This window comes from Aquila chrysaetos, chromosome 4 (assembly GCF_900496995.4).
Source record: "Aquila chrysaetos chrysaetos chromosome 4, bAquChr1.4, whole genome shotgun sequence".
NCBI classification, from domain to species: domain Eukaryota; kingdom Metazoa; phylum Chordata; class Aves; order Accipitriformes; family Accipitridae; genus Aquila; species Aquila chrysaetos.
In genome coordinates, this window is record NC_044007.1 from 5,440,781 (window position 1) to 5,454,778 (window position 13,998).

The 13,998-nt window shown below is 43.9% G+C and overlaps 1 protein-coding gene across 1 annotated transcript in view; it reads left to right on the forward strand.

Annotated features, from left to right (window-relative positions):
• KCNK9 (potassium two pore domain channel subfamily K member 9) overlaps positions 1 to 12,982 on the forward strand; it is an 89,213-nt gene extending 76,231 nt beyond the window's left edge. The window contains exon 2 of the mRNA XM_030012757.1: positions 11,727 to 12,982. Within this exon, the coding sequence (XP_029868617.1) occupies positions 11,727 to 12,568 (842 nt within the window). The 3' untranslated portion in view covers positions 12,569 to 12,982. The remainder of the gene's footprint in view (positions 1 to 11,726) is intronic.
• Positions 12,983 to 13,998: the final 1,016 nt, after the last annotated feature.

Sequence of the window (13,998 nt, forward strand, 5' to 3'; positions counted from 1 at the left end):
GGATGTGCTGTGTTTTACCAGACCAGCTCTGACAGCATTTGATATCACACCGATTTGCAAACAGAGCTCTCTGGGCTGCAGTGGATAATGACATCACAGGTTCAGAGGACGTGATTACTATGTCAGGAATGATTTGTGCCTGAAGTTTCGAGCCACCCTGCTGTTTGCCAGCCTTTGGTAACATTTGTTTAACAGGTTTTTTTTTTGTTGAGAACCAGCTTCTCAAGCCCTGGCAGTGTCAGACTGAGAGCTGGCTCGGGCATTCAGCAGGTCTGAGAGGAGAATCCCGTTAACCCTGTGAACGCTCAGAATTGATGTGTTTTTAGTTTGAAAAGAACTAACCCTTTGAACAAAGAGAAATCAGAGATTTCTCAAACCCCTTTTCTGTCATCACAGCACAGTAAAGGAAGAAGCAGCCCATTCATTTTTGGCCTCTTGTTAAGATGTGAGCCCCTACGCTTCTTCCTAAGGTATATTTCCCTGATCCCTCAGAGTGCTGCTTGGATCATCCTGCCAAACCTACAGGTGGTGAGTCCTTCATCTTCCCCCCTCATGGAGAGGTCTCAGATCATTGCCAATAAACTGAGAGCAACCAAAATCACAGTTACAGACAATGATTAAAATGGCCCAAGAAGGCCATTTATAGAGGGGGTTGAGGAAAAATAATACTGCAATAACGTATGTGCAGTAGAAGGAGCCTTTGGGGTGTAAAGAAATGACAGCATTAGGAAAAGTTTGCAATGCAATGAGATCATTATGTTACAGCATTGTCCAGCCAGACCTACATACCCAAAGGGGACATTTGGCTGTCCGGGGAACTGATAACCCTGCTACCATGGTCCTGCATCTATGAGGACTGTGCACAACTCTAGCAAAGATCCTGAAAGTTTCTGAAGAGCAAGAGGGATCTCAAATAAGTGCAATAAAAATGACCCCATAAGGAGCTGCTTCTGAAGAGACATTTAAAATCTCAGTCTAGGTGTATTGGCTTTTGATGGCTGCAGGACTCTGCCGCAAAGAGCTCTGCTTATAGCTAATGTTGACTAAAGGATGAAGCTGTGACTATCTTCAAGAAGTGTAAAGGAGCGAGTAATGATGGAGAGAAATGGGGTGTGTGGGATTGAGGACTATAAAAGAGCACTGTGATAAAAGACAGCATAGAAAAATACAGGCTGTGTATCAAAAAACCCTTCCTAATAGCTGGATCTGCTAGACAGGGGAATAATTTCCTGAGGGAGAGAGCAGAAACCCTGTTATTTCAATCATTTAAACAAAACTGGACAAAGCCCTGGAGAATATATTGTAGGGAACAATCATATGCCAGCCCCCAGGAATGGATAACATGACCTGATAAGTCTTTTCCTAGTGGTTGCTATGATTCTCTTCAGATTGAGAACTTTTGTTCTGGGCATGATTTGTCTTGGGTGATCTAAGCCTCAGGTCAGTCCTCTGACTGTTTCAGAGAACAAAATGGAGAGGAGGAAGCGGAGGAAAGGCATGCAGGGGCAGTCAGAAATAGAGAGTATGGGAAAATGTTGACTCAGAAGTGCTACAGGGCTTTGTGCAGTCACATATCTAAGTGCCTGCAGAGGTATAAAACATACTCCAGTCCGGATGCAAAGATTTTATGCTGAGCTGGTTGTGTGCAGGCTCCAGAAAACCTGATCATTTGGTGCTTACCAGAAAGCTCCCAAGATGTATGAACTCAAAGAGTCATGGTCATCCTACCTCTTCTTGGGCTTAGGAAGTTTGTTTTTCTTGCTGTTACAAGAATCCAGCTTGTTGGCCGAGCTGTCGTGCTGCGTCCCTGTGATGCACACACGCTCTCCTGATGGTGTGCCTGGCTGCCGATTTGTACCGCTGTTGATTTCTTCAGAAAGGTGGCCAGGGTCTGCTGCAGTCCAGGCAACTGTCAACTACCGCCCAGCTAGAAATCCAGAACAGAGCCGTTGTTGGTTTCGGGAGGAGTTGGGAAATGGTATACCAGAAACATGACCCAAATCACTGCTGTTTTCAATGCTAGTCTCCTCACAGAGCTGGAGAGGAACCTCTTCCCTCTTCCCAGCCTCTTTTCTGAAGCAGAGGAGGTCACTGAGATGACTAGAGATAATGTTGTCATGTCTGGACAAAATTAACCAGCAGATGTTGGCATCCTTGATTTCTTGGGGGGTGGTGCACCAGGTGGCAATTACCTCGGATGGTCTGTCATTCAAAAGAATTGCCAGTGATTGCAGACATCTCTTATCTAAGCAGTAAAAGTAGAAGCTGTCTAAGTTCAACAAGAGGAGGTTTGAGATAATCCAGTCTTCTGTGTCATAGAGATGAGCAGGAAGATTGTCAGTGGTTTCATGTGGCCATTTGAAAATTTCCACTTTGCCTCGTTTACTTTTTTAGTAAATCCATTTATAGTGTAAATTTTACACAGAAAAAATGGAAAAGGTTCATGTGCAAAAGAAAAAAAAGAACAACAAACACAAACAAATGCAGAACTCTCAAATATTTTGGGTTTTTAAAGCAATATTTTTCAAGTTTTGTCTTTTGCTAGAAACAAGTCGTTTCTTGAGCAGCAGCAGCAGCAGTAGTCAAGCCTCGTCTCCTGTGAACTCCAAAACATCCCCCAGTTCTCTTGAACTCTGATCTGCATCCTCATCCTCATAGGCAGATAGGTATTCCATCACAGGTGGTCTTATAAGGTGACAGAGACACTCTATTCCTGGAGTTCTCTCCCATGCCCCTATGTCTCACCCCACCTTGCAGGACCTCCAGCTCCTGTTTCTTTCCTGTAACTGGCCAGAGAAAGCTGATCACGTTGCAGCTGAGTCTGCACTATGTGTGTGTTGATTTTTTGGCCCTTTTATGTGTATTCACAGATTGCCAGATGGCAGGCCCAGCAGAACAGATTATTATCAAGTTCACATTACAGCTTCTTCTAAGTGGTGGAAATTGGTGAGCAGCTTCAAAGCTATTGGGGAGGAAAGACAGATGGGCAGAGAGATAGATATAGGTGGCTCATCCTTATCAAGAAATGAGAATAAACCCAGTACTATTTAGAGAAAGAAGAGTTTCTTATGGCTTGGTTTAAACTTGTAAACTTGCTCCTTCATGCAGTAACACAGTGGGTATCTGAAAGTGCCAAATGTTGTGACTAAATCTGTTCTGCCCTGTTAGGTAGAAGCAATACCTGTCAAAACAGGGGAGCTGTGACCCATTGGGGTATAAGTTCAGGAGGAATACAAGATCTTTTCCAGGGGAAGCAGAGAAGCCCCCAGGTCTCTCCAGCTGCGGGGAAGGTGGAAACTGCCTGGGTACACACCTCTGACGGGTACGCAACTGAATGAGCAGCACTTCCAACTAGTCTGCCCCAATGAACTGAACTGATTTGTCCCTCACTGCCCCAGGTAGGCATCCAACAGCACAGAGGAGAGATCATCCTGTGTATTGCTGCTGGTGGAGTCCAGGCAGGGGAGGAGGAGGAAAGCCCAGTCTAAGCAGTCTGAGAACCTCTGAAACACAGTTCTTCAACATGTCCCGTGGAGGTGACCTTACTGAGAGCCTTACTGGGACTGGATCCTCTAAGAGTCCAAAAGAAGTCTCCTCAAGAGGGTCAACTTCTTATGGGGAATGCCTGACGGTATTGCACGTGATCCTCAGATGAAACCGGCCAAACCTGAAGTCCTAAGTCCTACCCTGAATCAGAAATGAGGATGGCAGTTCGTGACTGTGTTTCACAAAATTAAACTGCTGCCTTTGAACCACTATCATTTAAGGTAGTGTGAGAAACATATTGTCTTCCCAAGCTGGACCCACAGGAGGACTACCCTGAAGGCTGTCACAGGTGATGGCCTCAGTTCTTGCTCCATCATAGCTGTAAGAATTCAGACCTGTGTTCTTAAGCAGTTGCCCAAGCATGCTTGATGTAATAGTTTTCCTATGGTTCTGTCTTTCAATGGGACATGGTTTAACAACATCTGGTTAACGCTCAGGGGAGGGAATTGATGGCAACAGGCAGTTTGGGCAATGCAAAGCATTCGCCATGCTGGTATTTACTGTAACTTGGTGTGGCTGGAAGAGAAGGTACGAGGAAAAAATTTCTATCAGTAATGCTCCAGAGCAGGAGGTTCAGGTTTCATAAAGCAGGAGGTATTGTGTGATGGCTGCAGACCAAACCAATGGAGGGAGCGAGGAAATGTGGTGGAGGGATGGATGGCATGGAAGCTGGCATTGTGCTGACTCAGCAGTAATTTTCTTTCTTTTTTTCAGTCTTATAAGTTGTTTTGGATAAGACCTGCAGCTCTGCTGCTGGGCTGTCATATACCGAGTTTGCTGACAGGCAGTAGATTCAACATGCCTGGTGAGCTTGCAGAAATCGCTGAGCCAGGGGTAATTTCCGAGGCCGAAGCAGTTGTCTGTGTTCTGACTCAAGATACGCACGGGTCAGGGCTGGCCTCCCACCTGCAAGAAGGCTGGCTTTGGCTGTGTCCTCACCTGCCAGTCAGCGGATCACAGAGAGAAGCCATTTCTTCTCCTCCGCATTTCCTTGTCGCACACCACCTGTGCATATGTGTGTGCCTGCCTATGTGGTCAGAGCTGCTTTTGTAGCTGTTTTCCCTGAACAACTTGGAAGTTTGGTTCCAAGGCCAACAAGAAAAGACGTCTGTGCTTGTGGTGGGGAGAATAAAGTGAGGGAAGTCTACTGTGTCCCTGCTGCCCAGAACAGGAGGTCTTCTGCAGGTCTTGATGCAATGCAAAGTGAAGAGTGTGATTTCCAAGATAGCATGGCCTTACCTCTGCAGTCAGGACGTGGAAGCAATCATACCAGACCAGGGAAGAGCCAGGGTGAGGGGCTATGCCAACTACGTCGAGGAATTTTGGATTTGAGGTTGAACCTGGGTGTTGGCACATCATTCCTTCTCTCACACGATGTCCGTGTCTTCACAACACGGGGTGGTATCAGCCCATATTGCTGGGTGTTCCTCTAGGGAGCCATGTGCCAGGCTTTGAGACTGTCTTTTGAGCATGGAAGGGGACACCCGTCTTTGAGGATGGAAGGGAAAGCTGTGCAGAATAAGAGAGGTTATACAGGTGATGTGCTGCAGTGAAATCAACTGACAAGGGAATGAAAGAAAAAGGGGGTCCTGGAGGTGTTTGGGGAGAAAGGCAGCAGAATTCGGGGAGAGTCCAGACGTGGGAGAGAGAAGAGGGAGCAGTCGGTGGTGCTCATGTGCCAGGAGGCTGGTGTAGTTACACAGCAGCTTTCATCCAGGTACAGCAGCATCTGTGATATGCTCTTGATTTCCTTACAGGAGAATGCCTTTGTCCTGGTAAATGAGTTACTACCAGCTAGTTAGATGAAGCATCTCCCTGATCCCTGCTGAAACCTCTTTTCATCTGCACCGCGAAGGCCGTGTTGTTTCTTCTCCCTGCTGAAAGCACGAGCAGCAAATCCAGCGGAGAGCCAGCCTGTTCTTTGTGGCAGTTTCTCTGACGTAGATAAACCTCTGAAGTGAAGTGTGTGACATCAGGAAGATGTTTTAATCTGAATTATGTTTGCCCATCTGAGTAACAGGTGCCGTTATCCTCTTTTCATTATCTCACGGCCAGGGCTGATGCCAGCATGAGTAAGAAAGGTTTGAGTCACGGGGATGGAGTAGTTAATTTCTTTCTGGAGGCTGTTGTCAGAGGCGACCGGGCCCAAATGTCCATCACGGAAATGAATGATGTGTAGATGAATGAGGGGAGAAACCTACTCCTGAGAGAAATAAAGCATCCCTCATGAATAACACAGAATGTTGCTTCGAGATTCAAGACATCTAAAACCTGTTGTATATTGAATGTGAATGTGAATGAGGCTTAGCTGCTCTGCAGCTACACACTGGCCTGAACGTGAACTATAAATAACTTACCACTGCCACAATTCATTTTTATTTTTTAACACTGACCATGTATTTGGCTTGGTACCAATGCACATCTAGAGACAAACCTCTCCCAATCTCTGACAGAGCCCAGTGTAGAAAAACACCCTGTGCTTTACACCACACAGTCTCCATCTATGCTTCTAAGTAGAGCAGGACCTGTGTTTTTTAAGACACAGAGGCCAGCAAAGATGGCATGGAGAATGCCGGTAACAGCTAAACACATGTACTGCCCCAGAACGGTGCTTAGCTGCAGTGGTCCCTGGCCAGCGTTAACCTCCATGTGTGGACCAGGCATGGACATTGCCTGGGACAGTGCTGGTTGGTGTAGGGTAAAGCCATGTCAGGAGCTGGGCTAATGATTTAACACTGTGGACAATCATGGGTTGGTGGTAGAATCCATCCCATGTCCCAGTTTAATATGTTAGAGTCGATATCACCTTGCAGTCTTGGAGGTGGTCACTATGTAGATGCAACACACTGAAAGTATTCAGGATTTTTTCCCATGAAGTTTTATTTTTGTTACGGATTTACTTATTCTGGGCAGTCTGCATTGTTGCAATAGCATGAAATTCTTTATTGCGACCCTTTTTGCCCCAGAAGCAAAGTGTTATTCAAGAGACTTCATGGGCTGTCTATGCCCTGCAGCTGAGCATGGTGCAAAGATTACTGATGTAGATCTAAGCAAGCTGGTCTGTCCACATGAGGCTATACAGTGCCAGAGATACTTGCTTAGGGCCTGAATGCAGACATGGCATTTTTGTTGATAAAATGTCTATAAAATCATGAGTGACACAAAGAAGGGGAGTAGGGAATGATTGTTCCTGGTCTCTTCCATAGACAAGGTGGGGACATCAGATGATAGTAATTGGAGAGAAGTTCATAAACAAGTGATGGTGATTTTTTTAAAGAATACATGGTTGATCTATGGACCTTCTTGCCACAGGATGTTGCAGGTGCTAAAAGTTTATACACATTCAAGGGACAATGCCCAAGCTTATGGAAGAGAAATCCATTGTGTGTTACTAAAACCAGTGAAACCATATCTGGCTTAGGAAAACCCTGAGCTCCATATGATGAAGCTGGGTACGTGAATACTTGGGGGAAATGTCATGTATCATTATACCATTCCTGTACTCTTCCCCAGCCATCTGCTTGTGGTCACTGTTGGATTCAGGGTAGCTGTGCATGGTGTTCCACTGCACACTATGTTTGTGGCCTGGTACCCCAGCACAATATCCATTTAGAAGAGAGAGAAAGGTATTTGGGTTGTCCTCCTGAATGGACCTCACAGAGATTGTAATGAGGAGTTTCCCTCTGTGTCTCATCTGAAAAGCACTATGGAAAAATAAGCTTTGAAGGAGACTGAGTGGGTTTTTCCCAGACTTTCATAGCTACACTCTGGCAAACAAGAAAATAGTATTCACTTTTTTTCTAGAATTACATATATATGCACATGGTTTTTGAGAGTTTTTCCACCAGATAATGGACAAGGCCTGGAAAAATCAAAAGCAGGGAAGACCTCAACAGAATACGCATTTGGTGTCAGCCCTTACGGTCTGACCCTTTGCCTCCCTTGCCTACACCTTCCTGCAGTTCTGCTTGATGTCTGTAGCCCAGCCCTTCCATAACTGGGAGGAGACGGCTTTTGCGGTGCATTGGTGCTCTGCAGTCCAGAATTGGAGTAATACTCTGAGACATGACATTTCTTCATGCCAAACTATTCTTCTTGGTGCCAACCCAGATGAGCTCTGTCTTGAAAGCCTAAGCAGCTGGGAGGTATTATAAAAGAGAGAGAGAGAGTACTAATGACATCACTTCCAATCAAGGTGAAAGTTATTTAGACTGTCCTTGATCATTCAAATTGTATCTCATTAAATATAAGACAAACCTGCCTGCTGTGGTCATATTGCTGTATTGTGGGACCTCAGCAAACTGGTTGGTGTACTGGAGTAGTACAGGTGGTATTTACCTAGGTGTGGTCTAATGTAAAGCTCTGTCTATACCTTTCTCATTGTTATCTCAGCCCCATGGCTTGTTAGGGGCTGCATTTGCTATACCTAATTTTAAGGTCTTCTGTTTGATTGTTCTTCTTCACCACAGAAGAGTGAGAAATATCAATGTCGTGCTTAACCTTTCTATTTCTCTTTAAGCCTTGTGTTTCCTATGGTTCACGTGGAGTCATCACTTTATACTCTGGTAAAGGGCAGCGGCATTCATATAGAGGAAGTTAGGCTGAATTTTGGTAGCTGAAATCTGCTACCAAGGCAGTTGCTTCAGCTTCTGCCTTTACTTGACACAAGTAAAACTCAACTACTTGGAGACTGACCTGGAGGGCACTGCGGAGGGCTGTTCCCTGGTGTTAATGATCCTCTGTGCCCCTCTTCCTCTGGCAATTACCGACATTCTCATTTTTCCCGGAGGCAGTCTCTGATGTTAAGAAGACAGTGGCTTGTTTTAAATTTGAGATTTACTGAATTTCAGAGGACATGCACTGCTGGAATTTGCTTTTCATGCACTGTTCTGTGTATTGCTGGATAGATTCTGTAATGCTAAAGTAATGGAGAGTTAAGTCTTTCTTTGGTGTGTTTTGAAACCCCTCATTTCAGAGTGTTGAAGGCAATGACTAAGGTGCCTATTCCTTAAAGCCATGTTGTACTGGAGAAATATATGACTCTAATCCCCTATACATGAATCTATTTGTAAAGTCTTATTCCAGCTTCATGAATAAAGTCCTTTCTTTACCCCAGCTTCATGGTGAAAATACAGTAAAAGACATTTATCTGATATTGTGGAAAGTGAGTATGACATGGGGCAGAATAGAAATCAGAATTTCTGAATATTCTGTCTACCTGTGTGAATTGGAGAGAAATTATAGCCTGCCGGTGCCTGTGCTTTCCTATCTGTAAAACAGGGATATGGATATATTCCTATCTTATGGGAGAGCTGTGAGTCCTGAGTTAATTACAAAGTCTGTGACAAATCTTAGAAATTCAATTGTGAGATAGTGTGTAAGCATATAATATTAATGTTTTATAATCTCCCTAAACTGTCTCTGTGGATAACTTCAGTGAGAGGGATATAGTGATGTCAAAAGAAATCTTTCTTCACCCCAACCATTTTCTTTAGAACCCAAAGCGAAAGCTGTTTCCACCAACTGCCATCTCTGCAACCATCTGGAAAATCACATTTTCTGAAGCTTTCCTTCTCTTTATCAGCTGTAACTAAAGCTATAAAATGGTAAGATGTCCCTAGTTTAATTAACACCCCTGTAGTTCAAAAGCTGATCTTAGTAATGTGAGGCAATTATAGCCTTTATTGAGGGACAGTCAGGTGGAACAAATCCAGCATCAATCTATTGAAGACACTTCCCTTTCCAGGTAATTTGGAAACTGCTTTTTATGATGAACAGACTACCTGGCCCAGTACAACAGGTGAATCTCTTTGTTTTGTAACCTGAAAAGAACTTCCTATTTTGAGTTACGTGCTTCTTTTTGTAAACTGGTTTTTACATCCTATCCATCTGCCAACAACTAGCAACTGAGTTAAGGAAATATCTGTTGCTTTCTGGAGGGTATTCTTGCTGGTTTTCTCATTTTATTTTCCTTGTCCACTGTTGCTTTTCATTTTGAAGGTTGCCCGGTGTTCATATTTTTGTTCTAGCAAAACTGCGGACTCCGTGGTGCGCCCACACCCTGAAGGCTATGCAGAGTTCTGGTTTCTGCACCTCAGAAATTATGTGGTAGAGCTAGAGAAGGTCCAGAGAAGGACACTGAAATGATCAAGAGAATGTGATTTCTGCTATATAAGCTAAAAAGACTGTGGCTCCAGTTCAGACAGGAGAAAACTGAGAGCAAAGATAGAGCTGAGTTTAGCTGAAGTCATGAAGGTGGTACATAAGGTAGATGTAGGTCTTTAATACTAGAGCTAAGGGGCACTAGCTGAAACAAGATTTGCTTGAAATTATTAAGTACCTTTTTACACAGCAGATAGTGAACTTCTGGAATCTGTTGTCACAGGAAATTGAGGAGGTGGGCAGTGTCAACAGCTTCAAAAAAAGTATCAGACAAATTCAGAGCAGCAGGTTCATGACCTGAGTCTAAAGGTGATGGGCAGGGCTGAGGCAGTACGAGGGCAATGGTCTGGAGAGAATGGCTGTGCACTTCTCGTCTGCCTCAGTAGTATCTCAGGCGCTGTCTGGCCTCCAGCTTCTGATCTGTAAGAGTGTGGGTCTGCTGTATGCCCTGTGTTTCATCTGCCAGCCCTCTATGGTTATCCTGGTATCTCGGGGTCTCAAATGGTGCTAGATGCCTCTTTCTGGAAGGCTGATATAAACCCTCAGTGTCTACAATGCAGGCACCTACATTGGAGCTAGTCACTGAAGGTAGAACTCTACTCATGATTAAGATGCCCGCGTTTGGCTGTTTGCATGTAGTTGTCTGCCTGTGCAGTAGGTGTCTACATTCTTCTGCAGTCAACAGACGTCTAGTCCGTCTAATGGGGAGCTAATGAATACAGTCAATGGAACAGTCAGGACTGTCATTTCATCCTGCCATAAGGTAGACTTGGGATGGCCAGTTAAATAACTCACTACTGCCTGTAGTAAATCAGTAAATTTTTCACTAAATCTTTGTTGACTATAATGGGAGCTTGGACACCTAGCACACACGTAGATACCAAACTTTAGGTATATTAATCTTGAACTGAGTTCTGTCCCAAGATTTCTATTATAATGACTGTAGAGAAATAGGTTTCTCCTGAGAATAACTCATTGTCCTGTTTTAGACATCTACGTGTAGATGAGAGGAACTGCACTTGTGAAGTGCGTATTTCTATTCATTGACTTTAAGGGGCACCTAGATAGCGGTACCCACATGGTCAATGCACGCCATGGCCAGATGAGTCCCCAGCCATCCCATTTTGGAGATTTTGGTACTGTCACTTAGAATCTCAGCTGTAAGAAATGTACATTTTTAAAGCAGTGTGATGTGAAAAAGTGAAATTATACTTTCAAAACAGCCCCGCACACACTTACGGTTTGATTTAGAATAAAGGCTTAGCCTTTACTGTCTGTAAACTATGCTGTGAAACATGCTACATCCTCTGTCCTGGATTAGTTTAACATCCTGATGAAACTGCCTTTGCCAGACTAGCTGTAAAAGCTGTAAAACTATAAAACAAGCTGGTAAGTTGTTTATTCTTCAATAATTAAAGATAGAACAGGCATTAAATCCCTAAAGTCCTATGGTGTTCCAGCAGTGAGTAGCTTTCATAGAGTGTCCAGTAGAAAGATTTGTTCAGTATGAAAGAGTTTTAAAAGGAATTTCTTTGGTTGGTGGGTCTGTGGATGTTGTTAACTCCATGCTGCCAGCAGACACAGAATTTGGATGCCATGAGCGTACTCTGGTTTTGGGGCAGGGCAACACAAACTCCTCTCAAAAATACTGTGGAAAAGTCCACCTATTTCCAAAGTTTCCCCTATTGCATGTGGTACAAGATGGACATGAAATTTCTTTAGAGAGTGAATGCGATATGATCTTGTTTAGGAGTCTGCACAGTTATTTGAGGTAGGATGGATTGCCCATTCTTTCATCTTTCCCACTTCTCTGTGTGCAACTTTGTTGTTCTGTGTCTTATTTGCTTCGGATACAGGGTGTGGGCGAGGAGATAGGAAGATTGTGACTGTAGCGTTCCTGTAACTTTGGATCTGGCTGCGGCATCAGAGTCTCTGCGATTCCTGTGGCTTGCATGAAGGGGAAGCTGTGGTCATCACCTGCCTTACTGACTGTCCTGTCTTTTCATTCCCCCTCCCAGGTTATGGACATGCTGCCCCAGGGACGGATGCGGGGAAGGCCTTTTGCATGTTCTATGCGGTCCTGGGGATCCCACTGACACTCGTCATGTTCCAGAGCTTGGGCGAGCGCATGAACACCTTTGTCAAGTACCTCTTGAAACGCATCAAAAAGTGCTGTGGGATGAGGAGCACCGAGGTCTCCATGGAAAACATGGTCACTGTGGGTTTCTTCTCCTGCATGGGAACACTCTGCATTGGAGCAGCAGCCTTTTCCCAGTACGAGGAATGGAGCTTTTTCCATGCTTACTATTACTGCTTTATAACATTGACTACGATAGGGTTTGGAGACTATGTGGCCCTGCAGACCAAAGGGGCCCTTCAAAAGAAGCCTCTCTACGTGGCTTTTAGCTTTATGTACATTCTAGTGGGGTTGACAGTCATTGGGGCATTTCTAAATCTGGTTGTTCTCAGGTTCTTAACCATGAACAGCGAGGACGAGAGGCGGGATGCCGAGGAACGGGCGTCCCTCGCCGGGAACCGCAACAGCATGATTATCCACATCCAAGAGGACTCCCAGCGTGGTCGGCCGCGGTACAAGGCCGAAGTAACAGACCTTCAGTCGGTTTGTTCCTGCATGTGTTACAGGTCCCATGAGTACACCAGCCGGGTGGTGTCCCACCAAAATTCGTTCAGCTCTAAGCTGAACCCCCAGTACTTTCACTCCATCTCTTACAAGATCGAGGAGATCTCGCCAAGCACATTAAAAAACAGCCTTTTCCCATCTCCCGTCAGCTCCATCTCACCTGGGTTGCACAGCTTTACAGATAACCACAGGCTGATGAAAAGGCGAAAGTCCATTTAAAGGGATTTGTCTTCTTTTGCTTTCCTTGTTTTCCCCAGTTCTTCTCCGTTGTTTTGGTTTTTTTGTTCCTTGAGTGAGACGGAGCGAGGCCAAAGGGAGTAGAGAAAGCCAGTCCTCCTCTGAGACTCAGCTCTTGAGCATGAAGCATGGATTATTACTGTTCCAGCAAAGTATGCCTTACATTACCCCCTCGGTGGATGTCAGAGGATTCGAGGTGACGTGAAGTGGGTACCAAATCCAAAGTTGCACACACAGCTGGGAGCCTTCATGTGCCACTGGCACTCCTGACCTAATAAACTATTTTCCTCACGAGCAGGTTGCAGCGTGCGTGCGTGCTTGTGTGCGTGTTGGGTGTGTGTGCGTGTGTGCGCGCGTGCAATTCCACGACTAGTGCCATGTGACAAAAATTAAAGCATCAGGTATCATTTTTTTTCCCTTGAAGCAATTGTGTTCCAGCCTGCTTTTAACTTTTAGATTGCTTCCAAAAGGAACGGGGAGGGTGGGAGGGGAGCCAATTTGGTTGGGGTTTTTTTTTTTTTGCCAAGACACGCATGCGCCATAAGCAGTCAATATACCAGGTGTATCATGATAAATTTTTTAATGCTAGATTTTAGATTGTATTAACATTAAAAAAAGGCAGGAAAAGATGGATCATTTTAGCTTGCCAGTTCAAAATTAAAAAAAAAAAATAAAATAAAGCATGCACTTTGTAAAACTGGTATGCATAATAAAAACACAAGAAAAACTAGCAATGGAATTAATAATCAAAAGCAAATAATCCTATTGATTTAACTATATTTACTTTTATCATTTTCAACTATTCCAACAATTTGCAAGTAGAATTTTTAAGAGAAATTGGGACAATTGTTGGAACTAAAGAGTGTATTTTGTTATTTTTATTTTATTTATAAAATTATTATTATTATTATTATTATTATTATTATTATTATTATTATTATTATTATTATTATTATTATTATTATTTTGTGCAGCAATTACCTGCATGAATAGGAATTATATTTTTTGGAATGCTTGGATTAGGATGGGTATAAATAGGTGGATGTATATTTTTTCTTATATAATAGTGACAGGGCATTCCTTGTTTTAAATAAAAAACATAAAGATGATTGTCTCTAAATGCTTTTGATTTGTAAATAATGGAAAGCCTTTGTTGGTCTCAGGAAGAATTCAAGGGACAGTATCTTGTGTTTGGCTCACTGGGAACTTGTGAGATTAGATGTGATACTGCTTTTTTGCTAGGCGGAAAGGCAAAATGCATTTAGCAGTAATGGGCAAAAGCAGTTTTACTCCAGTGTTTGGAGGGTAACATTGGGAGTGACTGCATTGGCAAGTTGTAGCGGAGGATGTTGAGACCATGTCGTAGAGTTGTTCCTTCGAGATTGTCCATCTCTCGGTTGTTCATCTGGACC